This window comes from Seriola lalandi, unplaced genomic scaffold, assembly GCF_002814215.2.
Source record: "Seriola lalandi dorsalis isolate HSWRI2012SDOR001 ecotype SW California unplaced genomic scaffold, Sedor1 jcf7180002054861, whole genome shotgun sequence".
Taxonomy (NCBI): Eukaryota; Metazoa; Chordata; class Actinopteri; order Carangiformes; family Carangidae; genus Seriola; species Seriola lalandi.
In genome coordinates this window covers 1,950,460-1,977,975 of record NW_019525414.1, presented here as the reverse complement: position 1 = coordinate 1,977,975, position 27,516 = coordinate 1,950,460, and the positions used below count along the sequence as shown (strand labels likewise).

At 42.7% G+C, this 27,516-nt stretch overlaps 1 protein-coding gene across 8 annotated transcripts in view; it reads left to right on the top strand.

Annotated features, from left to right (window-relative positions):
- Positions 1-27,516, top strand: part of prdm16 (PR domain containing 16) — a 182,412-nt gene that overhangs the window by 45,484 nt on the left and 109,412 nt on the right. For all 8 annotated transcript variants that reach the window (XM_087179620.1, XM_087179616.1, XM_087179621.1 and 5 more), the window contains exon 2: positions 15,737-16,209. In XM_087179620.1, the coding sequence (XP_087035746.1) occupies positions 15,737-16,209 (473 nt within the window). The remainder of the gene's footprint in view (positions 1-15,736; positions 16,210-27,516) is intronic.

The following is a 27,516-nucleotide window of genomic DNA, read 5'->3' as shown; positions in this document are numbered from 1 at the left end:
CCCCACCCCCCTCATCCGTATTCTCCTCTCTCTCACTCTCTCTCCCTCTCCCCGTCCTTGTACCTTGAATCCTGCTTATGCCCAGACTGATGAGCCCAATTTGGACTGGTTCTGCAGCCGCCTCTTTGATTAATGGCTCTAGGTGAGGCAGCATCAGCGCTGCCTCGTCCTTGTTTCATCACACACATACACACCTAGCCACTCATCGCCACCAGGCCAGCCTTGTAATTGATGACAGAGGCCTCACCATTTGCAAACCAAATGTGAAAGAGGGAGACGGAGCAAACTCTGCTTCAAACACCTCTCCACCTTCCCTTACCCTTTTCTTTCTCTACGTTCCTATCTTTCTATCTCTCCTCCTCCTCTCACTGTCTCTACACCTGCTCTTTCATTAGGCGTTTGTCACATTGATATGAAGGGCCAGGCAGCATTGTGACATGCTCAGGAGGCAGTATAAATATTTGATTAGCCCTAATGGAAGTCGTCACAGCGCACTAATTGCGCCACACATTATCTGAGGTGCCGTATCAGCGGCGGACATCCCCTTTGATCCTCCCTTCACCTCCCCCCTTCTCCTCTTCCTTTTAGCCCATCTCAGCCTCTCTTTCTTTTGTTTATGCAGTTTATTTTGGGTCATATGTCATTATCTGACCCCCACCCCTCTGTCTTCCTGCCTTTTCTTGTCAGTAGCCTCTCTTGTTGTCGTTATTATACTCTCAACACACACTGACGTCTCTGTCTGCCTCTGCTCCTCACTGTATGTTTGTGTCTTCTGTGTTGTGTGTTGTCCTCTGGTGCCCTGTTTGCCAATGTTTCCCTCTATGCAGTAGCTGAGGCTAAATAGCTGAAAGGGCCGCGGACGCTACACAAACAGACACAGATGGGGGGGGGGGCACATGCACATTTGTTTTGCTCGCTCACGCCGAAGCAGCATTACATGTGATACGGACATTAAATGATACCATAAACAGTTAGTGATGAATGAAATGAAATTGGAATTGTATGTTGTTTTGACTGAACATTAAATCTAAGGAGATGGTGATTTCACCTGTGCTGATATTTCTCCAATAATTCGGCAAAAATCTGTCTTAAATAAGTTGATTATAAAAGAAAATCCTCGTTGATTATTTCCCAACTCTAAAGGCTAATGTGTCAAAAAATTGCCACACAGTTGCAACTCAGCCTTAACAGCTTAATAGTCATGTTTTTAAAATAAGGTGACATTTACTATTTTTGATCACAGATATAGAAGAAGTTTGTAGTGAGCAGTAAGTCAGTTTTTATTGCTCCAGTCACCACTCAGCTCAGTCCTCAGTCCCACATCCTGACTGCAAAACTCCCCTGCCTTTATTTTACTCGCTTACTTCCAGTGATGCTGTGAATTGAAAACATTTGCTCTGGTTATTTTTTCTTTATGATACATGTGTATACTTTAAGCAGTTGCGATCTGTTTGATGTGCACACAATGAGGTTTTTTTTTGTTAACATGTCCTTCCTTAACCTCCGTCCTGTGTGTATTTACTTGTTGTTATTTACGGCGCGTCTGTTTGGTGTCGCTCCTCTTTTTTTCTCTCTCTCCCTCACCCTCCCTCGGACGTTTCCATTTAGCCGAAGACAAAACAAGTTAATTAGATCGGAAGTGCAGGCCTATCAATGGGGAATCAGTATTCAAATCAAGGCCTTGTCTGGACACAAACAGCAGGAAGCCAAACAAGACCCCGGCGCTGCTGAATTGGAGGATGGGAGAGGGAGAGACAGGGAGAAACAGAAAGAGAGAGAGAGAGTGAGAGAGTCTACAGTGGGGGGTGGGGGTGGGGGGTCACTTTGGCAGAAATACGCAACCATGCTGTTTAAGTATTGGATCAATTGTATTTCTGTGTTCTCTTTCATGTTCATGAATATTTGCACGTGAGCATTAATAACTTTTAGTCCTTAAGGAACTCCAAACATACATTATTTTCTATGTTGTCTTGTGCGAATGTCAGTTCAAACTTGACACTGTGATGAAGTTGAAGCATTTCAATTCTTTTGGTTTTGTGAGCTCTTGTGAACTGCACTTATGTCATTCATTCTTACTTTGCTCTCTTATCTTGCTGTCGGCCCACTAAAAAAAAACAACACCACAGGTCGTCTGTGCAAGCAGCTTATCACGACCCACACTTACGTTTTACTGTTAGGTGACCCCTAGTGGCCGTAGTAATTATGAAGGAAGGGAAAGGAGAAAGTCAGGTGATGTAAAGTTTCAAGATTCAAGAGATATACTTAATAACAATGCAAACATGATTACCAGTAATGAAATTGCTGGTCAGAGAGGGATGTGCGGTGCCTTCCTGCAGCAGCGGCTGTAGAGGTGCTGGACGGCTGACAGCTCAGTCCTGGTGACGCTTTGTGCTGATCTGACCACCCTCTGCAGAGCAACTGCCAAACCGAGCAGAGATGCTGCCAGTCAAGATGCTCTCTCATGACGCAGTATTTAGTTAGGTTGGGATGAATTGTTTAAACAGGAGACCACTGTTCGTTTCCTATTTGAAACCAATATTTATTTATTGTTTGTTTGTTTTTTTTTTTGTTTGTTTTTTTGACCATTATCGTTCCAGAACCTTAACTGCGTGTTTATTATTGTAACCATGGTGACGAAGGTCCGGTATGCCGCCGGCGGTACACTCTGCGTGTTTATGATTGTAAGCTAACCTTAAGGAGGTACTTATTTTAACCCAAACCACATTTTTTTTCCTAAACCTAACCAAATTGTTTTTGTGCCTAAACCTAACCAAACTGCGTGTTTATTATTGTAACCATGACAACATATGTTTGCCCCCATAGGGGTGCTTTTTCAGGAGACAGAGGGAAGGGACAAATGACCTATATGTTCATTCAGGTTGGAGGACGTGTTGACTCAGCACCATTGTAAACAAGAGCTCTCTGCCTTCAGCATGTTGTCTGTGATTTAAAAAGAATGTGAAGTAAAACTAAAGGGTCTGTAAACTGGGGCACTTCCAGTTTGTCATTAGCCAGTGCAGTACTGCAGGACTCATAATTTGTAAGATTTTAGTATGATTTCCATAAAGAAACACAACTGCTGCATAAAGGTTTGGTAAAATAGCTTTTACAGACTGAATTGTACAATGTTTGTCAGTGGTTGGTTGTCCAAACTGATATTGTGTTAGGATACAAAATGTTATTTTTCCAGTGCAGACAGTGCTGAAACGTTGAGAGCATCCAGCAAAGCCCAATCAAAACCACTGTAAATGTGGTTATCATTGTTACCTTTTCAGTAAAGTAAAATAAAGGCAAATGCATGCAAAGCAATACCAGAGAAGGGGGGCTTGTGTGTCAACATGTGAACTCACAGAATTGTCTTTTCTTTGACTCACCCAGTGATCCACTGACTTTCCATCCCTCCCTCCTCTGCCTCTGCCCTAAAGATTCAGTAGTTTGGATGTGAATACAGCATCCGCTAGAATAACAGTGTTTATGTAATATGCTGCTGCTGGTCTAAATGAAGAAGAGCGTTTGTCTTCACATTACGTTCAGGTATTTAGATCAGTGTCAGGAAAGTGTCATAATACATACACTAGTAGATATGGAAGTCAAAGAAAAGGGAAGGGAGAGGACAGGGGAGGAGAAGCGGTGAGAGGAGAGGAGGAAAGGGAAGTGGAGAGGGAGGGAGGGGTGGGAGGTAAAGGTCCCATTATCTCGTGTGGAGGGCCACCTGAGCTAAAGACAGCCATTTGTTCCCAAATCGACCTGTCGACCCCCGCCTAATTACCAGCCAATTATTTCCAAATGGACTGCATTCACCCCACACCCTGCACACTTAAAGAGGAGAGAGACAAAATTGCCTGCCTCTCTCTCTCTCTCTCTCTCTCTCTCTCTCTCCTTCTCTCTCTGTCTGTGTGTCTCTTATTCATTCTCTCAGTTCCACTATCTTTCTTTCTTTTTCTTTGTCCTTCTCTCGTTTCATCATTTTGTATCCAGTGAGAAATAATTTTGCACTTATTTTTGAAGGATTTGCAGTGTGATGCCCAACCACCCACTCATACACACACACACACACACACACACACACACACACACACACACACACACACACATACACACACAGACGCACACAAACACACACACACAGCGATACACACCATTTTATTCCCAGTTCACTCTGTGGTTCTTTGGGTGTTAATTAAGTGGCCTAATTATGGGAAAAATTGACACTGAACCTGTGTGTGAGTGTGATTTTAAGTGTGTGTATGTTAGCGTGTATGTGTGTGTGTGCATATGTATTTAATTTTAAGAAACAGTTTGATTATTACCATTTTCACACACATGCATGCACACACAAAAATACATGTCAGGCTTCATGTAGCTGCTTCGTATCTCTATTCTCTCTCTCTCTCTCTGTCTCTGTGTCTCTCTCTCTCTCGCTCTCTCTCTCTCGCGCTCTCTCTCTCTCTCCCTCTCTCTGGCACCGGTCAGTCTCAGCAGGCCGATGTGTATCGATGGGTCCGGCATGCAGGAGCCACCCGAAGGAGAAGAAGGCTGTGCCCCTGTTCCCAGAATTCTTTGTGGTTGGCTTCCATTGTTCACCACCACTTGTATACAGTATTGTCAGACTGATTGTGAGCCCCCGCTCCCTCTCGCTCCATGGACGGCTAGAGAGCGAGCAGAGCAGAGAAGGGAGACGGAGGGAGAGAGAATGAGGGGGAGGAAGGGAGCAGTAAGCATTGTGTCCCTTGCTCGCCATTCTCCTGCCTTCCCATCTGTTTCCCTCTCTTCCTTCCTGTTTTTGTGGGATAGTGAACAGATTAGTAATAGCACCGGCACAGCTTCTAATAGGGGAAGTCATGGTCGGTAAATACGATGGATCGGTTTGAGATATCATCTAGCTGAGTGGCGCAATAGTTTTGAACTCTGACACCTAGCTGCTCGCTGGCTGACTTTGATCACTTTGCAGTGTGTGTGTGTGTGTGTGTGTGTGTGTGTGTGTGTGTGTGTGTGTATCTGCAACTCAGAATTTACTATATGGTTGTAATTCTCCACCTTCTGCTCATCTAACAAATATGTCCAAGTGTTGTCTATCGTTGCTGTCAGTTGAGGGTTTTCACTTTGGATTTCCAGACCAGAAATTTGACATTGAGTATCCCGTCATATGGGAATATATAACCAGGGGATTCTGCATTATTTCTTGATAAGGGAAATTAGTAATTTATTATCAGAGTAGTTTGTCATTTCACTAATGGCACACTTCAGGTTCACCCTGTGGTTTTGTGGGTTTTAATTAAAAGGTCTAATTCTAAAAGAAACTGGCCATGAAGTGATGATGTTTCAGATTAAATGTATATTGTGTGAAATAGTTTTGTCTGACTAACTGAGCGAGACATCGTCACATTTGTGCAGCTGTTGCTTGATAAAGCAATCAAAAATTGATTATTAGTTAATGATTACTTTTTCATTGGTCATTTGACAAATCATTATGACAATGTTTTGTCTCATTTGAATCAGATAATGGAATCAACTCCTCTGTGATAAAATCTTAATAAAAAGTGAGAATTAATAGCTTCATAAAGCCAGTATTTACTGAAGAGCGTTTGTATTGACTTGTATTATATTTACAGGTGTTTGTGTTAATGTGTCCACCCACTGTATGGCCTATTCTTCACAATCACTATATTAATATCCCCACAGGGAACATTTACTCTTCATGTGGTCTTATCTAATATACAAACATATTCTGGAAAGTTCAGCGTTACATGCCTTCATGTGTCTACATTAGATGTGTGTGTTCTGGTGTGTGTTCTGCTCGTTGGGAGCTGAGACAGCGCTGCGCACCGGCCTCCTGGCTGAGTTTGAAGCTAAGTGGATTAGCATATCTCCCATGTCAGCTCCATTCACTGTGACAGCCTGATGACATGGGACTGTGTGACGGCCGCGACCCACCTGACGTCCATGCTCAGGCCTCCCAGCAGGTGGTCTGACTCTGGGAGGGAGGGAGAGAGAGAGAGAGAGAGAGAGGTAGAGATAGAGAGGGAGGGAGAGAGTGAGAGAGGTGGGGGGAGTCAGACATGGGCTTATGGGAGGCAAAGTCATATTCTCAGCAACTATGAGTTGAGGTAAAAAGCAAACTTGCATTGTTGTCTCTTTCAGCCTAATTGTGGAGAATGGATGCTTTTTTTATAGGTCTTATGATTTTTGCTCCTGCTGTCTGCACAGTATTACTTATTTGAGACCTATTGAAAATAATGAAATGTTAACTAAAATGTTTAGAATGCACATATACAGTATTTTGTTTTTCGTACATGGTCCTTTTTTACACAGAATTCATACTTTATATTCAATGCTTTTGTGTGCAAGTTAATAAGTGTATTTACCTACATTATGTTTTGCATGTTGCATGTCCTGCATTCATGGAATGAAAGGGGCAAAAATCATGTCCAACACACATTCACTAACAATAGCTAAAAACTACATATATTGTTTATTTCACAAAGAGAAATTAGAATTAGAATTAAATTTGTGTTTATGTCAGTTTTCAACAGTTTTTTGTGGGGTTCTTTATTTGATTGGAAGTCATGTCTTTCACGAACGTCCCCTGAATTATTTACTTACTTACTTTTAAACATGCACACAGAAGCATATTCCCTCTTTTTTTCTCCTTCTCTCACTCGCACCTGCTCTCCTCTCCCTTAAAACACTACACTACTCCCTTCTCTTTATCTCATGTCCTTTGCTTCTCTCACGCTTTATCTTCTCCTTCACTACCTTTCCATCTTCTCTCTCTGCTCTCCTATTGCACAGACTCACTTGTCTCCCCTGACCTTTTTAGCCACCTCATACACTCTCTCTCACCATTTTGCCCCGCCGCCACCCTCCTCCTCCTCTCCTCCTCCACAGTCTCGTGCCGGCCTAGCCAGGCAATGCTAACACTTTTGTCAGGGTGATTAATAGCACGCTGGATTGTCGTTAATTCACTGGCTAATGACTGGAGGGAGCAGGCGAGAAGAAGAGAGGAGCAGAGCGGAGCAAGGCTGGAGAGTAATAGACTGATGTATGGGTGTAGGCTGCTTCCAGTGGCAGAGGTGAATATCAGCCCCTCCTCTATCACATCGGCACCCCTCTGTACACATTAGTGCAGCCTCAGACATACAGCTACTGTACATAGTGATCACAAAAAGCCAGGAGCTTGCACACACACACACACTCATGTGCAGCGAACATGATTTTCCATGACAGAAGACAGATATTGGCATTTCTGTTCAATACAACTCTTAATCAGGCGCAGTATATAGTTTTTGATACTGCAAAATTACTCACTTTGTGACTTTTCCATATAATGGCACTGAATATTTTAACAGATTTCTATTTTGAGATAGATTGTTACATTTGAAAGGAGAGCAGTAACTGATGCTGCAGTGAGAGGAAACTTTTACGCTCAAGCAATCTGCCGGGCACGTCTGCTTTAGCTTTGCAGAAATTCATTTGACTGTGGTTTGTTAAAGTGGCTCTTAATTGCCTTATTTTTATGTGGACAACTGTGGTGATCGGTAAAACTGTCACCATCTTTTGCAGAGGAATTCCAAAAGAAAAGAGAAAAAGAAAAAAAAAAGAAAAGAACTACTGGAGCCTGTAAATATCGCAGGGGTCTGTGGCCCTGACAAGATTATAGTTGAATGTACAATGACATAAAAAAAAAAAAAAAAACACAGACACAACATATTAAATGTTGCACACATTAGATATATAATGATGTTAATATTTTTTAAGTATTTTTTTGTGCCTTTATTGGACAGGATAGTAGAGAGACAGGAAATGGGGAGGCAGAGAGAGAGAGGGGGAATGACATGCAGCAAAGGGCCGTCCGATGTGGGACTCGAACCGGGGCCACTGCAGCGAGGACTGTAGCCTCTACACATGCGCCACTCAACACCCCGATATATTTTTTATATTTTTTAATTTTTTTACGATGGAAAAGACTCAGATGGATGTGACAGGAAGTCGATCAAAATCTCATGAAATTTTACTGAATCAAATGAAAAAAATGTGAACACCACTTCCCACTAGCACTGAAACAAAAGGTGTTGCCAGAAAGATGTCTCCCACACACATATGACGTGCACACAAATAGACACACAAGATCAGCCTCTCTCCTCCCTAGTTAATAAGAATGGATGGGTTTGTTCTGCACGCTGTCTGCCTTGGTGCTCCCTTAACTGGCTGCCCGGCCTCCTGAGTGGCTCGCTAAATGAAGCTGCACCAAAAGTGGCTGTAGGGACATGGACACACACACACACACACACACACACACACACACATGGAGACTAAAATAAAGAGAGAAAAAGAAAAAGACACTGAGAAGTGCAATAGTGTGCTGCTGCATAGTGGCAGGGGTTCTCTGTTCACCCTCCATGCTGTCATGTTATCTGGGACAAATGCAGCACTTCACCTTATATAGCATGAATATTTTAACTGGAGTTTGTAATCTTTCTTTAACATTTCATCTATTGTAAGTATACACCCCTCGACTTGTCAAAAAAAACAGTCTTAGAATTAAAAGATGACCAAAAGATCAAGATCAATTCTGAGGATATTGACACGTAGTTCTCGCTGTCCGTCCCGCTGACAGTTTGGATGTGATGTCTTCATACATCAGATTCTTAAAAAAAAAACAAAACACCTTATTCAAAGAGGACAGACACTATAAAGTTGATTTATGAACTGTTTTACATGGTAGAGAAGATTTGACTATAGTGGTGGACATTCAAACCTCGCTGCACCGCCTTGTTTGTGTGAATGTGCTCCGAGTGTTTTCATGGCTTGATGATGTCACTGGTCTGAATGTTTCACATATTCACGAGCTCTGCAAAAAGGGAAATATATAAATCATTTAGTAGCTCATTCATCCCACTCAACAGTGATTAGCATTACTCTCATTAGCTGCTGTAGCAAGAAAGCCAGGGTCTACATGAACTTGCTGAGAAATGACTGTGAAATGAGGTGGTGACTGCAGATGTGCAGGTCTACCTGCAGATCCCTTCATTCCCCCTCTCTTCTTCCTGTTTTCTGCAGCTCCTTTCTCATTCCATCCTCTTGCTCTCTCCCCCTCACCCTCTTCTCTCCTTCCCTCCCCCCTGGGGGATGTTTGCAACTCAATTTGGCAAATGTAACTCAATATTGATTATTATTAATATTTATCATGTTTGTGAACATGTTTTCTCCTAGTGCTATTAATCTGCCCTGTTAATAAATGTCTGCAGCAGCCTGGGCCCCGGGGCCCCTCGGGACCACAGGGCCACCATAAACACACACACACACACACACACACACACACACACACACACACACATCTGCTCTCAGCTGCAGGAGGTTGCCTGCTGTCTTCTATTTGCCTGGAGGCTTGATCTCTCTCTCTCTCTCTCTCTCTCTCTAACACACACACACACACACTACACACACACGTGCACTATTGGAGGACAGAACGCCTCTAGGCTGCTCAGCACAAATAACACATCAATACATCAGCCGTGTTGTATTGGCGCTACACACAAACACAGAAGTGCACACTCACGTATAAAAACTCACAAAAGCTCCAGTCTGTTCGTCGTTGAGCTGCACTGACCAACTTCCATCTAGTTGTCTTTTGTTGTTTTTTTTTTTGTGGAAATGTTGAAACATTCACACGTGCAGTACAGCAGCAGTACAGTTGTTTTACTCGTCACTAGTACATTAGAGATGAAGTAATGCTAACCCCACACCAGAGTGACAATTGGGCAGATTTTGGGTCGGATTTGCCCCTCCCCACTATCGAGGAGGCGATCCTGATTCAAGGCCGGTCTCAACCCATTATCTGTCCAAATGATCCTGTAGTGTGAGGGGTTTACAGACATAATGTTACCGGCTGGATGGCAGTCTCCCTGATTTCAAATCGTAAACATGTTTGATGTGAAAGGAACACTGATGGATTATTGAGCAGAGACCCACATCAGCCACTGAGAACAAGCTTGTGTTGTGTGCTAACAATAAAACTTTATCAACTTGTCTCCAACTTGTGCCATAAAATGTCTAGGTCAATGCTGATTTTTTTTTTTTGGTTGCAAAACATAACACTCACAAGTGCAACAAGCTGATGACGACAGTCCACCTCCATCTTTGTTTTGCTCTGAAGAAACGTTTGACCATGCAGGTTTCTGTGAGAGCTCAAGTCGGAGTCTTGACTGAATCGTCCAGTTTGTTCATTTATAAAATATAAAAAAATCAGATAAATCTGTCATTGTGTCTGTCCCCGTCTGCCACCTTTTTTAAAATCGGTTATTATTTGAAAACCCTCTACTGTGCACTGAGGCAGAAAGAAACTCAAGCACAGAGAACGAGAACAGGCTGGAGACCGCTCCCCCACTCAGGTGTTACAAACAGATATCTACAGAACACTGGTCATAGATAGTAAAGGAAGAGCACGCGTGTAGACACACACACACACACACACACACACACAGCAACACAACATGACTGGTACAATACGTGTGTATTTCAACCTTCGTAAAACTTTATACATTCAGTATGAGTAAACAATATTTCAGCTTTGTTTTCGTGTCATCTTTGGTCATCTAATAAAAAACACCAGGTTTTACTTCACATTTTGTCGAGGACATGATCAATATAAACTGTGACTCACAAAAGCATAAACTTTAATGTAGCAATTGCTATAGTTCAAGCATGTTATAGTTCTTGTGTAATTGTTATGTAGAGCCGGAGGACATGTGCATCATTTTAAACGTCGTATTTGATGATGATGTACAAAGGCCTTTAGATGTTGCATTTTCTCTTTCTTTCTTTCTTTCTTTCTTTCTTTCTTTCTTTCTTTCTTTCTTTCTTTCTTTCTTTCTTTCTTTCTTCCTTCCTGGCACTCTGATCTTTCTTTCCCTGTTCTGAAGAAGCCATGTTGTAATTTTAAGTGTTGCTTGGAAATGTTCCCTGGTGTTTTTACAAGGGGAAACAGTGTGGCGTTTTCGCTTGGAGAGGATTGCTGGTATTGTAGCTGACTGTGCCCCCATTGCTCACTCATTACTTCCTCACCACTACCACACACACAAACACACGCACCAAACACACACCTTCTCTCCCGAACTCTCCTTTGGCTGCTGCGTAGCATGCTTCCATTTATACGTCATTTTGAGTATATGGTACCCCCATGCCTCTGTGGAAAAGTACACCACTGTACAGTTTTTCACCTCTCAATCTCACTCACTCTACCTTTAATTTGCACTTGTTTGAGTTTTACAGCTGCCTCTCTCCTCTGCTCCCCCTGTTTCAAAGCACAGAATCATCAAAGGCCTGCTCACTACAGAAAAACAGGTACCAATATCATTCTATGGCCCAATAATGCAGCTAAGTGGGACCATATTGACACAATATAGAGCCACAAACAGCAGATTAGGCGCTGCCCTTCACAGACTTATACGCCCACGTGCACACATGTATGCACAGAGCTCCCACATCAAAATGTTTGGTCATTTATTGCTCAACCAGCTAGCCATTTTTCATATCTGTCATGCAACACACATTCTCCCTCTGCATACAATTTTTTTTTTTTTTTCTTTCACCAGACGATCTTTTCTCCCCATATTTGGAGCCGGTGCAGAATTTTGCATAGTTTTGCCTTTTCCCTGGATACTGTCTTTTCATCAGTGCCTGACTTTCCTTTTGAATTGAACCAGATCAATTTACGGCCAGGCTGAGATACAGTCTCAGTGTGCGTTGGAGAGAGAAGGCAGTGAGGGAAATAGGACGTGTGTGCTTTATGATGGCCATCATTGGCACACGTGCCCTATTTCCAACTATTTTTTTTTGTTGTTGTTATCATAGCCATAGCCATGTCCACTGTGCTGCTTGCTGTCTAGCATACACCTGGCTCTGAATACTCAAGCTATTGTGGGCATCTCCTCTATAGCCTGTGGTCTACAGTGTTTTACAATCTGTGCATCCTTGTACGTAGAAAAAACAAAAGAAGCCCCTTTAACTTTGATTTTACAAAGATTCTCGATTTCTTTCAATGGAGGCACAACTGCTTATTCTGCAAGAAATTAGTGAGTCCTTATTTGATGCATTATTTATAGGCTCCTTTTCAAAAGTCTTGCATGCAGTCAGTGTTGTTTCTTTCTACCCAGACTGCGTCGACAACACAGCTCAGTCTATATGCCACAAGGCACATGTGTTTGTGCGCGCCCAGGCAGACGGCAGAAAATGACTCCAGATCTCTATCTTTCTGCATTTAAGTCTAGAGTGCTCTGATTAAACACAACCACACCACAATTTGCCCGTTTGTAAGGCCCTTCGATTAAACCGCTGATTTTCAGCACCGTGTCAAGTTATTTTGCCATGGCAACGCTGATTGCAATGTTATCAGCATTTCATATTTTTGTAGCATTTTTTATTTTTTTTTTAGCCTTGACTCTTGAAAGGAAATGTAATTGATTTTTCTTTAATGGCTTGACATTTTCTTTATGTGCTAATTTTTCACATAGTTTAATGTGTATGTCAGAGGTTATTGTCTATAAATGTCATATCTATGTCATATCTTGTAATTTCACTGTGACATGCAGTAATTATAAGATATCATCTTTACCTACAACACCATCTGATCTCTTGCACATGTGTTTAGAGTACTGTAACAGCTCCTGCAGTTGCAAACAGATGTGTGTTTGTGTGATAGCCTGCATCTGTGTTCATACGTGCCCTAAAATCTTTGTTATTGCAAGCCATGCTACAAAGCAAAGAGCTCCGTTTATGGCACGCATTTACAATTTATCAAATAAATGGGATGCCTTCATGTGGCCTGGGCCCGGCTCTCAGGCTGAGCAGCGTAGTTTTCCACTGGAATAACAGCCGCTGAACAAGCAGCCCATTGTAGCCGCAGCCAGCACCGGGACCCCCAAGGTGCGAATTAATGATTGACCCCTGATGTAATCAGGATAAATAGCTCCCCGTAAAAGAGAAAGAGATGGCGAGAGAAACAGAGAGAGAAAGAACAACATAAGGAGCCAGGGAGAGGAAGGCACTATCTGGCCTGGGTGTTTTTTAAGAAGCCCTCGGGGAGACGAACCTAACATCTCTTTCTGGGTCTTTTGAGACCCAGAGCTAACATACAGCTATTTAAAAGCAGCTCAGTCGTCAGTTTTTAGACTCTTCGTCTCCTCCTCTTCATCCTCTTCCTGGCCCCTTTCATTATTTTCCTGCTTACTTTTCTCATCTGCAACTTTTTTCAACACTGGTCGAACATGGTCAGCTTGTGTTACAGAGGGGAGAGAGAGAGAGAGCGCGTCTCTAATGGTGAATAATCTAAAAAAATTCCCAGTTTTCTCTCCAGGCAACTTTTTTTTTTTTTATGAATTAACAAAGTTATGACTGAGAGTTGAAATTGTTTAATATCACACTGCCATGCCATTTCTACCTCGCTTTCCTGCTTCATGTGTCTTACAAAAGATGTTTTGTTCATTAAAATCAAGAAGGATTTTTTCCCCCCCCGTCCTTACTCAATTATTTGACGTAGTGATCTGTGCATTTTTGTGCACTAAGGCTCTTAAAGCCACATGGTATTTAATAGATTTTCCAAGGCTGTCTTTCTGCTTGTCAAAATTGCTCTCAATGGGTCAAGTGCCAGTGAGAGTGGGGGAGTGAAGAGAGAAAGTAAGTGTAAAAAAAAAAAAAAGAAGTGTTTAACGGCCTCAAAACACTTTTGATTGTGCAGAGGGAGCAGCAGATAGGGCCGAGTTATAAAACTTTAATTGATCTGTGAAAAGTGGAAGCTACTGCTGGCTCACATGTTCCAATGCTTAATTGCACGGCTGGTCTGAGCCCCTATGAAACAGTGATCATTAAAAAAATGGGTTATTTTCCAGTCAAAATCACTGGATGACGCAAAATCAGTCATAAAAGGCTGGATTTTACTGCTGCAGCTTTATATGATAAGTTTCCCGGATCTGCGTGGACAGGCTGCAGGTTTGCCAGCCGCTGAAAAGCCCTTGTCGCATGCTTTCATAGTTTCACATTTCACATTTAAAACTTACATGTCAGTTAATTTAACAGCTTTCACAGTCCACATCTGTCACTGGGACCAAACCCAAATATTTATCAAAGAACAAAAAACTGATGCGTTGTACGATGAATGTGCTCTTGTACAAAATTCAGTGAGGACTCCTTTCCTACTTTCTTGATTAGCTCATTCAATCTTATGAATTTCTAATTTACAATCAATCAGTATAGCCTGCCTCACATTACCAGGCATATACAGGAAAGATATTTTGATTGATATACTCTTAAAACAGAAATAAAATGTATACATTTTTGTTTAAATTGAACTTATTAACAATGTATGGTATATCCATTCGATAAAGTTCATAAATTAAATTAAAATTCAACCCACAAACTTTCATTGAGCCCTCGTAAACTGCCACATACTAACAAGCAAATTTGAAAATGTCCTGTTGCAGCTCCAGCTGAAACCTGGGATGCGATGGCAGGTTTGGCAGCGGGCTGCATGGAGGCTAGCAGAGGGAGAGAGCTTGATTGGAACCACTCCTGCTGTAATTTTGGGCCTAGTTAGCCCACTGATTGCCAGTCCCTGCGTTTAGATAGTAAAACTGCAGTGGTGCTTTAACTAAAGACACCAGGATCTGTCCAGAGACGAAAAGCAGGAGACACACATACATGTGTGCAGGCAAAACACATACACAAACAAACACGTGCAGACTCAGACGCTGGTTATTGAACTTCTATTGTACTTTTTCACTGCTGACTGAAATGTATTAGTGAATACTATACATACTGACTGAGCCGGCATCAGACGTGTGGTCAGATTTGTAATCCTTCTTATTCTTTGATCAGATTATTTCTGATTCAAATCCTAATTTTACCAATACTATGGTCTTTCAAGGTCTTGTACGGCTGCTTGTGTTCAACGTTTGAGAAGTGTGGCTTCTTTTGTTCAATAAAAAGAAAAACATTACTTACTTCTGTAGAAAAACACCTTTGTATTCCTCAAAATAAGGTACTGACGGTGAAGGGAACACACATAATGTGGTGTTAAAAATCCCAAACACTCCACTCAGACATGTCACTCATGGGATGAAACTTGAAGCCAAATGTTATGTGCCGCATCCCCACACACACTTGTAATGCTCATCATCATTTTCGCTCATGTTGGAGTGGTGGGATCCCGGAGCGCAGGCACAATCATGTTGTCAGTCCACGGACATGACAATAATAATAGGTGACGAGGCTAACCAGGTCAGAGATAGACAGAACCATTATTTGTAAGATGAGTCCTGGCAGAAAGCAGTGACTGTGATGGAACTGAGAACTTTTCCCATCAAGAACTTGGCCAGCCTGAAGCTTCATCTCTTCGTCTGTCTGGCTCTTCTCAGATAGCCTGTGGAAAAATCTGTGAAGTATGCATTCTGTTGCTGAAGGCCATCAAATGGATAGGTGCTCTTTTCTGACTACCCCTAAACTCTCTCCTCTCACAGTCTGGGTTTTCTAACAGTTTAGAGGTTTGGAGATTGAAGTGGAGTGTTTTTTGTAAAGTCAGGTCAAGAAGTCATCGGATGTGTAGTGTCCTACTGAATCTGGAGATGTAACTTAAAGTGTTTGATTCTCTGTATTTCAGGTCCTGAGTTTGGTGTATGTTGTGTTTTACCTCCTCCTCCTGCCTACGGTATTAACAGCCATCTCTTATATGTGTCTTTACCAGATGACAGTGAGCCAGTGGACAGCATGTACGACACAGAGGCTGACCTCCCGGGTTTAGCGGCCGGCAGCGGAGGTGGCGCTGACAGCCCAGAAGACGATGCAGAGGACGGCGTCATGAACATGTCCCCCCTGCCGTCACCGACTCCTTCCCATCCAAACAACAACCACCACCACCTGCTGCACCCCCACATCTACGCCACCCACCACCACCACCACCACCTCCACAACAACAGCAACAGCAGCAGCAATGACCAGGACTTCACCACACCCAAGGAGGGCTCGCCCTATGAGGCGCCTGTCTACATTCCTGACGACATTCCCATTCCCAGCGAACTGGAGCTGCGGGAGTCCTCTGTGCCTGGTGCCGGCCTCGGCGTATGGGCCAAGACCCACATTGGCGCTGGCGAGAGATTTGGTCTGCACAACACACTGCATCATGGTGCCACGGGCAAAGAAAGCTCCTTCGGATGGGAGGTAGGAACCACGCCGGCCCTTGTGCTTTGTAATTGGTTGATTTCTGTTTTTTTCTCTTTTCTTTTCTCCTACCACTGTCCATCACGTGCATGTTTTGTCACAAACACAAATCTACAGTAAGATATGAAATGGAAAAGTTATAGAAACAATGAAGCAACACCAAAGCGGGTAAGTGAATGGACGAGCTACTCTTCATTCACGCTTTCACATTTCCAGCCATCGCTCTTTATTCATAGGCATCTATCTCTTCATCAGCAAAGATGCCCGTTCCATTTGCATCCCCCGAATGATTGGACCTCATCTCTGACTCCTGCACACGCACAGACATACGTACACACACACACACATTTACAAAACACACTCGTCCAGAATTCCAGCAGCACAGCAATGTCAGATGGAAAAATCTGGCTGATTAGTGGAGGTATCAGCTTTTCTGGGCATCGGTCCGAGCGAGCACACTCATTTGGTCACGCCACCCGATATGGAAATGGAAGAAGCGTAGCCCAATGCGGTGGCTGCATATTGAACTATTAATTTTCATTTCAACATGACATTAGAGGATATTGAAGTTGCTTCAGTAAGCTCATTAGGAAAAAAAAAGGAACTCCTGATCTCTTTCTCTAGCTGTCTCTCTCTCTCTTTCTCATATGCCTAATCAGAGATGAAATATACTGGCCTGCTTTTCGTTTCACTGACTCCTTGACTCTTCGTTTTTTGGGTGGCGGTCTTTCACATAGGCTCATGTTACATTTGTATGTAATAAAGAATAGAGACTTAATCATTTGAACACTATGTCTGAAAGGACATGATGTGCTTGAATTAGACACCACCAGCTCATGTACAAAGTCACTCTGTTTGAATGCAAACTATACTTTAGAAAACCATAAAAAAGAAAGAAAATATTTTATGTTGAATGTTTGATGCTGATGCACCGCATGCATTGATGAGATAAAATGATAAAGGTTACTTACAGAGCAGGGAGAAATTGTTTTTCAGCTTACACGTCTCAAAACATCACGTTTCTCATATAGTGAAAACTGAGTGTGAAGGTAGTGGAAGGTGGCATTGACAGGCGATATTAGTAGTTATATTTTCAATGGGCTCATTTTTTTTAAGTTTCTCCTGAGAAAAGTTCTGTTAATATAACATCTCTGAAAAACTTGTATTGTAAATAATGTTCATGAATCAGTCATTGAAACATTTAAAGGAATTTCTAAAAGTTATTTTAATAGGTTCAAGAACTGGTTTCCTCTAAAGCCTTCATTTCTTTTTTCACTCTGTTTTCACTCTCGGTTGTAGGAGCATGCAGGCGATTAGAGCACACAGGCACACGCTATGTGGCTGTGTGCCAGGCTGAACATTTTCCTTTTTAAAGTTCATATTATGGCTAGCCATTCGGGGTGCAAAGGGCACCTCTCCAAAAGCTACAGTCTCCCTGTAGCTCTCATGTTTTCTCCCAGTTTTCCTCCTCCTTCCTTTTGTCTCTCCAGACACCCAACTAATGCATATTCATTATCTAAGCTTTAGCTCTCTGGCCTGTAGGAAAAAAAGGCCACCTTCAGCTCTAAAGAGATCCATTCACATGTGTGCTCACAGAAATGTCCTGGCATACACACACGCTGCTGCAGAAAGGGAGAGACCAGCATATTGTTGCACTTTTAAAATGTCTGGTTTTATTGGCCACTTTAAGATGCAGGGACTAATATCTTCCCTACCTACATATATTTGAACATCATATTGCAAAGTTATTTGTCTCCTTGTTTACCAGTTTTGGATTCATGTGCCACCTAGTTCAGTATGGACTTTTCGGTGACAGTTTGGAAGTACAGTTGCTTCTGATCTGTTTACATGTTGCCCGGTCAATTTTGTTTTCCTTCAGTTTTTGCCTCCCAACTGTCAAAAAGGAATGATTGATCCGTCTTCTTCCTCCTCCTCCTCCTCCTCCTCCTTAATGGTCATTGGTGGACTCAATCCGACTCAGGCTGTATTATTTTTTTAAGATATCCTGTCTGGTTTGGGGCTGGAAGCCTTCAGGGGCTCTCCTCTCCCAGACTCTTATCACAGATAGTCATAACAGTCAGCCTGTTGATAGTCATCAACAGACTCCCCTAGGAGTCCCATACACCCCCTTTCTCCCCCCTCTCACCATTTACCCCTCTACTCATCTACTGCCTCTGGTCTTAGACAAATAGACAGGCGAGGGGGGCAACAAAAGTATGGCTGAGTGAAAAAAGATGTTAAAAGAAGTGAGGGAGTAACAAGGATTAATGGGGATGGATAGAGGAAGAAAAGAAGATGCAAAAAAAACCATGTTTCTCACAGCATCAGAAACACAGGAGGAGTTCAACACTCAGAAATTCTGTTAATATCTGTGTGTTGTGCCGCTTCCCTGCCAAGACAGGGGGACGTGGTATGAGAGATGATGTCATCTGAGGTGTAAATATGATCATATCTAACTGAGACCTCTGACAATACATTATAGCTCAGCCCTTCTTGGGAGGGAGATGAAATTAGATTAAGTGCTTAATTTCGTTATCGCAGTGATTAGTTTAACTGTGCTTCCGTTTTATAATAAATAAAAATAGAGTAAGTTGCTGATGTTGTGTGAAAACATTTTCTCCCAAAATGCTTCTAATAGTTAAACAGCTTTGTTTTGTTCTTGATGACTGAGTTTTAGGGTGATTGAGTTATCTTGAAATCAAAAGTAGTTGACTGTACTTCACATGTACCGTATCCCTGTAATCCTTAGGAACACAAAATCACCAAAATTACAGTTACATGGTTTTCACCCATCAACAATGATATATGCCATTTGCAGTAGTACACTTGAGTCCAAAACAGTTTAACTACATTGACTGCATTTTTGTGGATTTTTTACTAAGACTGGCAATAAGTCATTATGTTGGCTTTGCGAGCACCGCGGTCTACCAACGAAGCCAAGCAGTTCTAAGAATCTCACGGCAGACGACTGTAGTGCTTTCTGGATATGTCGGTTGAGGTGTAGATTGGTGGAGAGAAACAGAGAGAATAATAGAAAGAGAGAGTGAAAGAGTAGGAGCAAGGGAAAGAAGAAAGAGGAAGGCAGAGAGGAAGCTTACTATTGTCTGTCCGGGGGCGTCTGGGACTGGAAGAGGTGTTAACTCATACTCATTTCAGCGAGACGGACAGCTCAATCTAAGAGCTGCTTCGCTGCAGGCCATGGCCATTCTCTTCTGTCTCAGACTCCCTCTCTGGGCCAGCACCGAGTCATCCATTTAAAAACCATTATGCTCCCCCTTTAGCACAACATGATAGAACGCCAGGGCCCCAGGTCTACCGTATGTGTGTGTGTCTCTCTGTGGTTGTGTGTGCATAGGGCGGCCAGTCCCCCAGGATAGGAAGGCCTGAGCAAGCAGAGTGAGGAGAGGCCCTCAGAGAGTCCAGAGTGGGGATCTACTGTCAGTGTGACAGCTGCTATTATCTGCTTGGTAGATTGGCCTAACTTGCCTATTGATAGAGACATGTCACCATACAATGACTGGAGGTATTGTGCTCTTCACTGACTGGCATTCAGTGATCTGATCACTGATCTAACTCCCTTGGGTGTTTTGATGGCAGGAGAGAGGGCAACACATCTGTGGACGTGTTTAGCAGAGTGGTTCATGTTAATAGGAAAAAAAACTTTATATTTACATGAAGGAAATGTACAACTAATGATAAATCCTTCCTTGAAGAAGCAAGAGCGGCAACTCTGTCTTTGATCTGTAAAAGAAAAAACAAGGAAAAATCAAATCTCTGTTTGTATTCCGAACATTCATGAAGCAAGCAAACAGTATGGCCGAGCCCTTCCGATGCGATATTAATGGTGTTTACTCTCCCGTCTCCTTACCCTGTGACCACTGGGTGTGTCTTTGCACCTCTGAATCATGGGTTTTGAAACTCCTCCAGCACCTATTAGCTTTGTCTTTTCTCACTAGCTTTTGTGTCTCCAGCCTGAGTGTTTCCCCTCTCTCACTAACTTCTAGCTTGAAGGTCAACGCACATCAGGGGATGCAGCAAAATCTCGCCAACTGTGAGGAGGTAGAGTCACTTGCTTGTCGGTTCTGGACGATTTCCTTGCTGCTAAACTTATAATTACCAATCTTGGTGTTCTGGCATTGTCAACTTATACAATGTAAACGGTACACAGCTCAATACCTTCAGGGTGTCCTATATTCTCAGGCATGATAAGAGGGGATATAACAAGGACAAATAGTGCATTTTGATTTTAGGGATGTGCATTCATGTAGACCCTTTAGACAAGGTCAACACAAATGCTTTCACACACAAAACCCTGTATCATAGAGTCCATGTCAGCCCCGCAGCCATATTTGTCTGTTTGCAGCAGTGGACCTTGGGATGACTTTGTTGCCTGGCAAACTTCTGTCTCTCTGTCCCTCATTCTCCCTCTATTTACTTTTTGTGGGGTGATTTTCCATATCAGCATCATTCATCCAGTGATGTGTGGAAAGAGGCGAAAAGTATGCTAGCTCTTCTGTTTACCCTGTTATTGACTTAGTGATAGGCTAAGACGTCTGGCGGGCACTCTCATGTCGCCAAGGTCCTACGTGACAGATACCCATCCGGTCATGGCATCATGGCATCTCCCTCGCCCTCTGTCAGGCTCTAAATCCCCAGCTTGACAGCTCTCTCTTCACGGTGACGCTGTGCTTTCTTTTGTTCTCGACCTAGCTAAGCTCACGTCCTTGTCTCCAAATGATTGGGAGAAGAGGTCCTGGCGCGCCCTGACACTTATCTGTCCTGACCCACCTCCCGCCTCCTAAAGTGTTTGCTCACCTTTTGTGTTTTGCCTGAGGAGGGCGGATGGCCAAGCACTTATGCTGCAAGATATCCCAATAGGGCATTCAAGGTGCAGCTTGCAACTTGTCTGATCTGTATGCCTTCCACAAAAAGGTGTTCTTTATCTTGATGTTTGGCCCTAAAGGTGACTGGTACCGACCTGATAAGCCAGAAACTCCCTGGGACTGCCAAGAGACAGTAGTCACAGCAGGTGAATGGATACAGAGAGAGAAAGAGAGGGAGGGAGATAATAAGAGGTAGAGTCGTTTTCTGCTTGATGTGACTAATTTGCTCTCCAGTGTTCTCACAGTGCCAGTCATGATGTTTCAATTATGAGTGCTGGTTAAGGTCAGAGAAAGTGAGCATTCACTAACCATAACACAGGCAACCCCAGTCCTTCACGAATGCATTTGTTCATCATCCATTTTAGACACTTAGTCTTAACATTACTTGTAGTTAACTTGAACCCCTACTGTGCAGACTATTGTATAGCATGAGTGAAGCTTTTCGTGTAAATGGGGTCATTATCATGTCTTTTAGTAATCAAATCAGGACCATGGTCTGATGAGCATGGCCTTGAGCTGAGAGTACTTCTCCCTGAAGCCACTTAACATGAAAAACAGCAGGCCTTCTTAGCTATACCTCCTCAAACCTAGTTCCATTGAAAAGTAGAGGATAATAATATATTAAAGGGTAAGTTCCCCTTAAATCACTCACCCCAACAAACTGCATATTTTTTCCACTTAGTCCTAGAACTATCTAGATATTGTGTTAGTTTTGAGATATCCATTCTTGAGACTACTGCTGCCAGCCCTATACAACAGAGATGGATAATGATTAAATTGTGAATAAAATGTCTTGCAAATTGATATCGAAAGGTTTTGATAAAAGAAAATCCTGGACACGTAAATCTGAAACTATCTGAGAGGTTATCAACGACCAGGGATTAGTAGAAAAATGTGTTTTGTGATTTGTGAGTTCTTTAAAGTTTGACTGTCCATAGTTTTAATTTTATATTTAACTGACAAAATCCACAATTTTTAACGCTGCACTGAAGTAGACACATACATCCCATTCATTCACATGCAGTGCTGTATTTAAAAAAAAAAGATGAGATTTGAGCTTTTGAAAGTTATGAATTTATATGTATTGCATATTGCATGATCTGATATATGAAATTATGTGTTAACGTAAGGAGTTACTTTGGCACATGTGCTCAGAGTCCCACATTGTAATGAAAGGGATATCAAACCTGTGGTTTCTAATAACAGTATTGACCAACAGTGTGCGGTTTTCTGTCATCATTATTTGACTTTGACAGAAACCCCAAGTTTACACACAGAGCAAAAACACCAGAGAGAGAGCGTAACACCACAAGTCCTGGGCCTGGGTGTTGTAATATCTTCCATTCACGTTCATTTTATGTAGGTTTTAAACATGCCATTAGCCAATTTAATCCAATTTTCCCAGCTTTCGGAGCACTCCAGTGGAACAGATTCCATCTAATATTAAACATATGGTCGCTGTTGCCCCTAGAAACAACCACCGCAGCACTGGGCTTTTTTAAGAAGCTGTTAAAAACAAGCCTCCTGTGTCCCAGCGCAAACCATTGTCAATTATCTTCAGTGAACACAGTAATTGATAACGAGGAAGCAGGGCAGCAAATTAAATGTCAGGTTTGATTAGAAGCCTGATGCCTTATCATTTGTTCATAACTCATTACCAACATCTGTTAATTAGTTAATAAATTAATCTGCAGGGCTCAGATGAAAGGTGCGCGGGCTCCCGAGGAAGTACATGGGGCAAAGTCATCCATCTTTGAAGAGAGTGGAACTCAACAAATATTGTCCCTGGGATTTGGGCTGTTATTACTTGGTCATTGGTTTCAGACCTCAGCCACTCCAGCCAGGCATTCTCAATGGGACCTCTTGTTTGCCTGAATAACCCCCCCCCCCACAGTTTCCTCACGCATCTCCACCACAATGCTATCCTTTATTGCGTGAGGTTTCTCTTTGCAGACGTGCTTAAACATTAATTTAAAAACCCTCACATTGACCCATCAGTCCTCTGTGGTGAAGCACAGGTAACTCCTGTCCGATCCTCCTCTCCCCCTCTCTTCCTCTGTGTATCCAGTGAAACCCCATCGTTCATCATCGCTCTGATGAATAGTCCCATCAGTGAGGGCCTCGGGGCAGGAGCAGACAGTGATACCGGTCTTTGCCACAGTGGAAGATGATGACATTTGTCAAAGGCAGTTAATGCTGGTGATTAGATTTACGCTCTTATGTAGACATACCCTGTTCCGCCTTTCCTACTCTTGCTGCTAGAGTGATGTTTATAAATGAGTCATGAAACAAGGCTCATCTTACCTCTGCTCTGACTTTGTCTGTTGTACTTTATGTGACATATCTGTGTGAGTGTTATTTGTGTATTTAAATGGGTAGAAGTGCGAGCCCTCTAATGCAAGACCTTTGTTAGTCACAGATCACTCTCTCTTTCTTCCATTTTCACTCACTTTCCTTTCTCCCTCACATTAAATCTCAATCCCTTGTGCCGCTTAACATTTCTGTGCCTCAAGCAGGAGGTGGTGACCTATTAATCAGGTTCCCGTGGCTGTTGTGATTGCCATTTTCCATAATCAGATACACAACTCGGCCCAAAAGAATTGGCTGTAGAAATATCTATTTTCATTAACTCCTTGCAGTTCTTGTGCTGTACTGTAGACCTCAATTCATGAACAGTGAGCCCAGAAAGAAACTGAAGCACAAGGCTGTGCCTTTTAATTACTTTTTATCAGGTGCAAGGACTAACATTTCAGCACAGTGTGTCTGTCACAGTCAAACAGTCATGGTTCAAGCAGACAGTTCAAAGGGCCCTCATAAGCATATGACTGATTCTATAAGGAGAGGCGCTCACTAACCAATCATCTTATAGTATGAAACAGTATGAAAGTAGAAGTATAAAAGTTCAAGTAACCTTTCTATTCTCTGCTATTTAAAACTTTATATTTGTTTTAAAAGCTCCAGATAAATGTGATATTAATGTACTGTATGTTTTGGTGAGGACATGCTGTGTTGAACACATGTACATGTACAGGCATATAAACTGTACATTACCACACGCACATACATCCATACAAACATAAAGAGACACAGGCAGGCAGGGAAAAGACATTCTCCCATGTTATTCTTTCCTCTACTCGGTCATTTAGAATAACAGAGTAGAGTGAGAAGCTGAGCACGATGACGACATTAGATGTAAAAACAGCGCTGAATTGTTGAAGTGTCGAACACGCCGGGATGTCTTTACTTTGGAAAGATTCCGGAATCGCTCGAGTGATTTTTGCTCATTTTCTCCACCACTGTCATTGGGAGCAAGACCTGGCGTCTCGTCTGCATGAGACAACAAGGAGGTTTTGACAGAGTCAAGATTTGTAGAGGTGTGCATATTTGTGTTTGTGTGTGTGTGCGTGTGTGTGTGTGTGTGTGCGTGCGCGCACAGACACACATGTCCACTTTTTCGTTCATTAATCATCTTGGGCATTGGTCCACCCTCCACACAATCCTAAATCTGCCAGATTTCCCAACTAAAACAGGATCTCACCAGGAGTTTGGTGTAATATCTTAATTTAGAATGAGTGCTTGTGTCAAGATGACAAATAACAGTTAAAACAGATGTTTCCCAGACATTTCATTTATAAGATATCATTGCCCCATTCAATTTGTTTGCATTATTCTGCACACTAGTCACTGTGACACTGCCTTTTGATGTTTGATGGCTGTATAGTGCATCGGTATGGTAGTTGATTTTGATGTTTCTTATTTTGTTGTCATCAGAGGTAAAAATTAAGTATGGGCATGAGAAGTGCTTGAAAAGAGGTTTACTGGAATTTTATTGTTAAAAGATGGCTGTGATAGGAGTCTGACATTTCTTTGAAACAAAAACACAGCTTGGCGTGAGTCTTTTTGTAGTAAGACCTCAGACACCATGTAAAATTACATCAAATATTAAGCAAGTTATGACTTGGATGTCTAGATTTTCTACTTTTTCAATATAGCTGTCACCAAGGCTTTAACTTACATTTACAGTAAGAGTGAACACGACTCTAAAGACCTGAAGTATTATAGGTGACAACTTCATAGCTAGAAATACTGCTTCATCACTGCTGAACCCTAAGGAGGAGTTGATATGCAGTCACTGCCGACTAATACGAGACAGGAACAAGAGAGTGCACAAATGAAAATGCACCAAACACAAGTCATTCTACTCCTCACTTTATCCTCACCATCGGGAACAGCAACCTGACTATTAGTCTGAATCTCCAGAAAGAAAGGGAAGTTGAGAGAGGCTAACCACTGAATTTCCCTAATGGTCAGAGCAGTGGCAGTGCAAGCCTCTCAGTCACTCTGTCATATGATTCTGCTCTGTGTCACTCTTTCTGGAGAGGAGGTGAGCTGATGTCTGCGCAGCTGGTACGCAGCGGTACCCAGCATGCCACCTGGTACCACGACTTAGGCTTGAGCCATGTGCTACGCAAGATTTGCCAAACAGCAGAACAAAGGTATTGTCATATTATGGGGAGGTGAATGACTATGTGCATATACACCGAGAGAAATGCCCCCCCCCTTCCCTTACTTTAATATTGGTGTTACAATTCCATCTATAATTGTAAAAGTATTATCTGTCAAATTAATGTACTGTATGTCATCTAAGTCCTGTTTTTTTCCTTACCACTTCTGTAAGTCATGCACTGTCCCTCATTATTTACCAGTAGATATCAAATACTGAAAACCCCAAAGCCTATAATGACATAGTTCATACTGTTTGCTGTTATTTTATTGAACCTGTGAGTGTTTCTGGTGACAAAGCCTGCTCCCCTCTGCTGGCCAAGAGCTCACAATGCCACTTTCTGAACAAGTGCTAAGTGCCTTTAACATTGTGTAACTGATGTTGTTTCTTAAGGGAAGGAGAGAGAGAAACAGGGATTCTAGTACAAGAAAAACATACAAGTGCAAAGTATAAGAGCACACCAGCAAACACACAGTGCACACACACACACACACGCACGCACGCATGCACGCAAGCACGCACGCACGCACATGTACACACACACACAAACACTTGAAGAATGGTGCCTAAGAAACTACTCAAGTTGAGCAAGTCAGCTCCTTTCCAACCCTGAGTGTGTGTGACACAAGTCACCAACACTTTCTGTGTTTAAACCACTTTCCATTTCCTGTTTCCTCTTTTTATCTCCTCTTCACTCCTGTTCTTGTAACACATATGTTCACAAGTACACGTACACGCACGCACTCACGCACACACACACACATACACACAACACTCTAACATTCACATGATGGATCACCACAGGGCCCTCTGAGGATCCTCACAGTACATTTATATAGAAACATGTTTACGTCCCGCTACAATGCTTGCAGATAGCAGACTGTGGTCTCCTTTTGCATACCAGTGTATTGTCAAGTACTGATCTCTGTGAAACAGAGATCATATGATTTTTGGACAAAATACTCAACAGGTGCTTTAATTATGTCCAGATGAAATCCAGACTCAAATCTTTGCTTTTGTGATTCATTGATTTTTCAACCGCCTCTCTCAACCTTACGTGGCCTCCCTCTCTATTTCTTGTTTCTTTCCTTTCTTTTTTGCTCCCCCCCTCCTCTTTTCCTGGCCTCCGGGGTCCCAGTGCTTCTAATTCGGCCTTATCAGTGAAGTAATTTAGCTGCCACAGCTTGGGTTTCTGTCGCGCGGCAAGCGGCCCCATTGTCCTGCCCTGCTGTTGCTGAGATAAACCCTCGGATTGAACAAAGTCCGTGCTGACCTTTGCAAACTCCCAAATCTCGCTCTGTACACCCCACCAACAGAGATTCTCTCTGCCGCAAGCTCTTTTCTTAGGGTGGGGAGGCTTTGGGGCACATCAAGAAGGAGGGAGAAGGCGGATGAGTGCGTGTGCATTTGTATGTGTGTGAAAGAGCGAGAGTGTGTGGGGTCAGGGTGGATTGAGTGAGCGTGAGATGGACAGCAGAGAGGGATTAAGATGGCTGACTGAGCCTGTCTATATTTCCAATGGCACTTCGCTCTAAGAGGGAGGCAGAGGAAGAAAAAGTGCACTGCAAGCAAAGCATTCAAGTGTGCATTTTTCTGTCTCCTTCAGACTGTTAGAGGAGGCTTTTGTGAGCCACATTCTCTGACCTTCCTGCCTTCCACCGTTCAACCACAAATATGATTTCTTTGACGTAAAAGAGACAGTTGGTGTCTTAGTTGCTTGTACTTGCTGTAGATGTCCCTGAAACGGTTCATTGAGCGAATCCTGACAAAAGCACTGTTGAACTCCTCGTCTCTCCATTGTTATCTATCATGTCCTTCATTTCTTGGCAGAAGGCCCGAGAGGAGTCTGTCGGGATTGTTGCTTTGACACACAGTGAAACGACTAAAGAGGAACGGTTGAAGCCAAATGGCTGGGGGAGG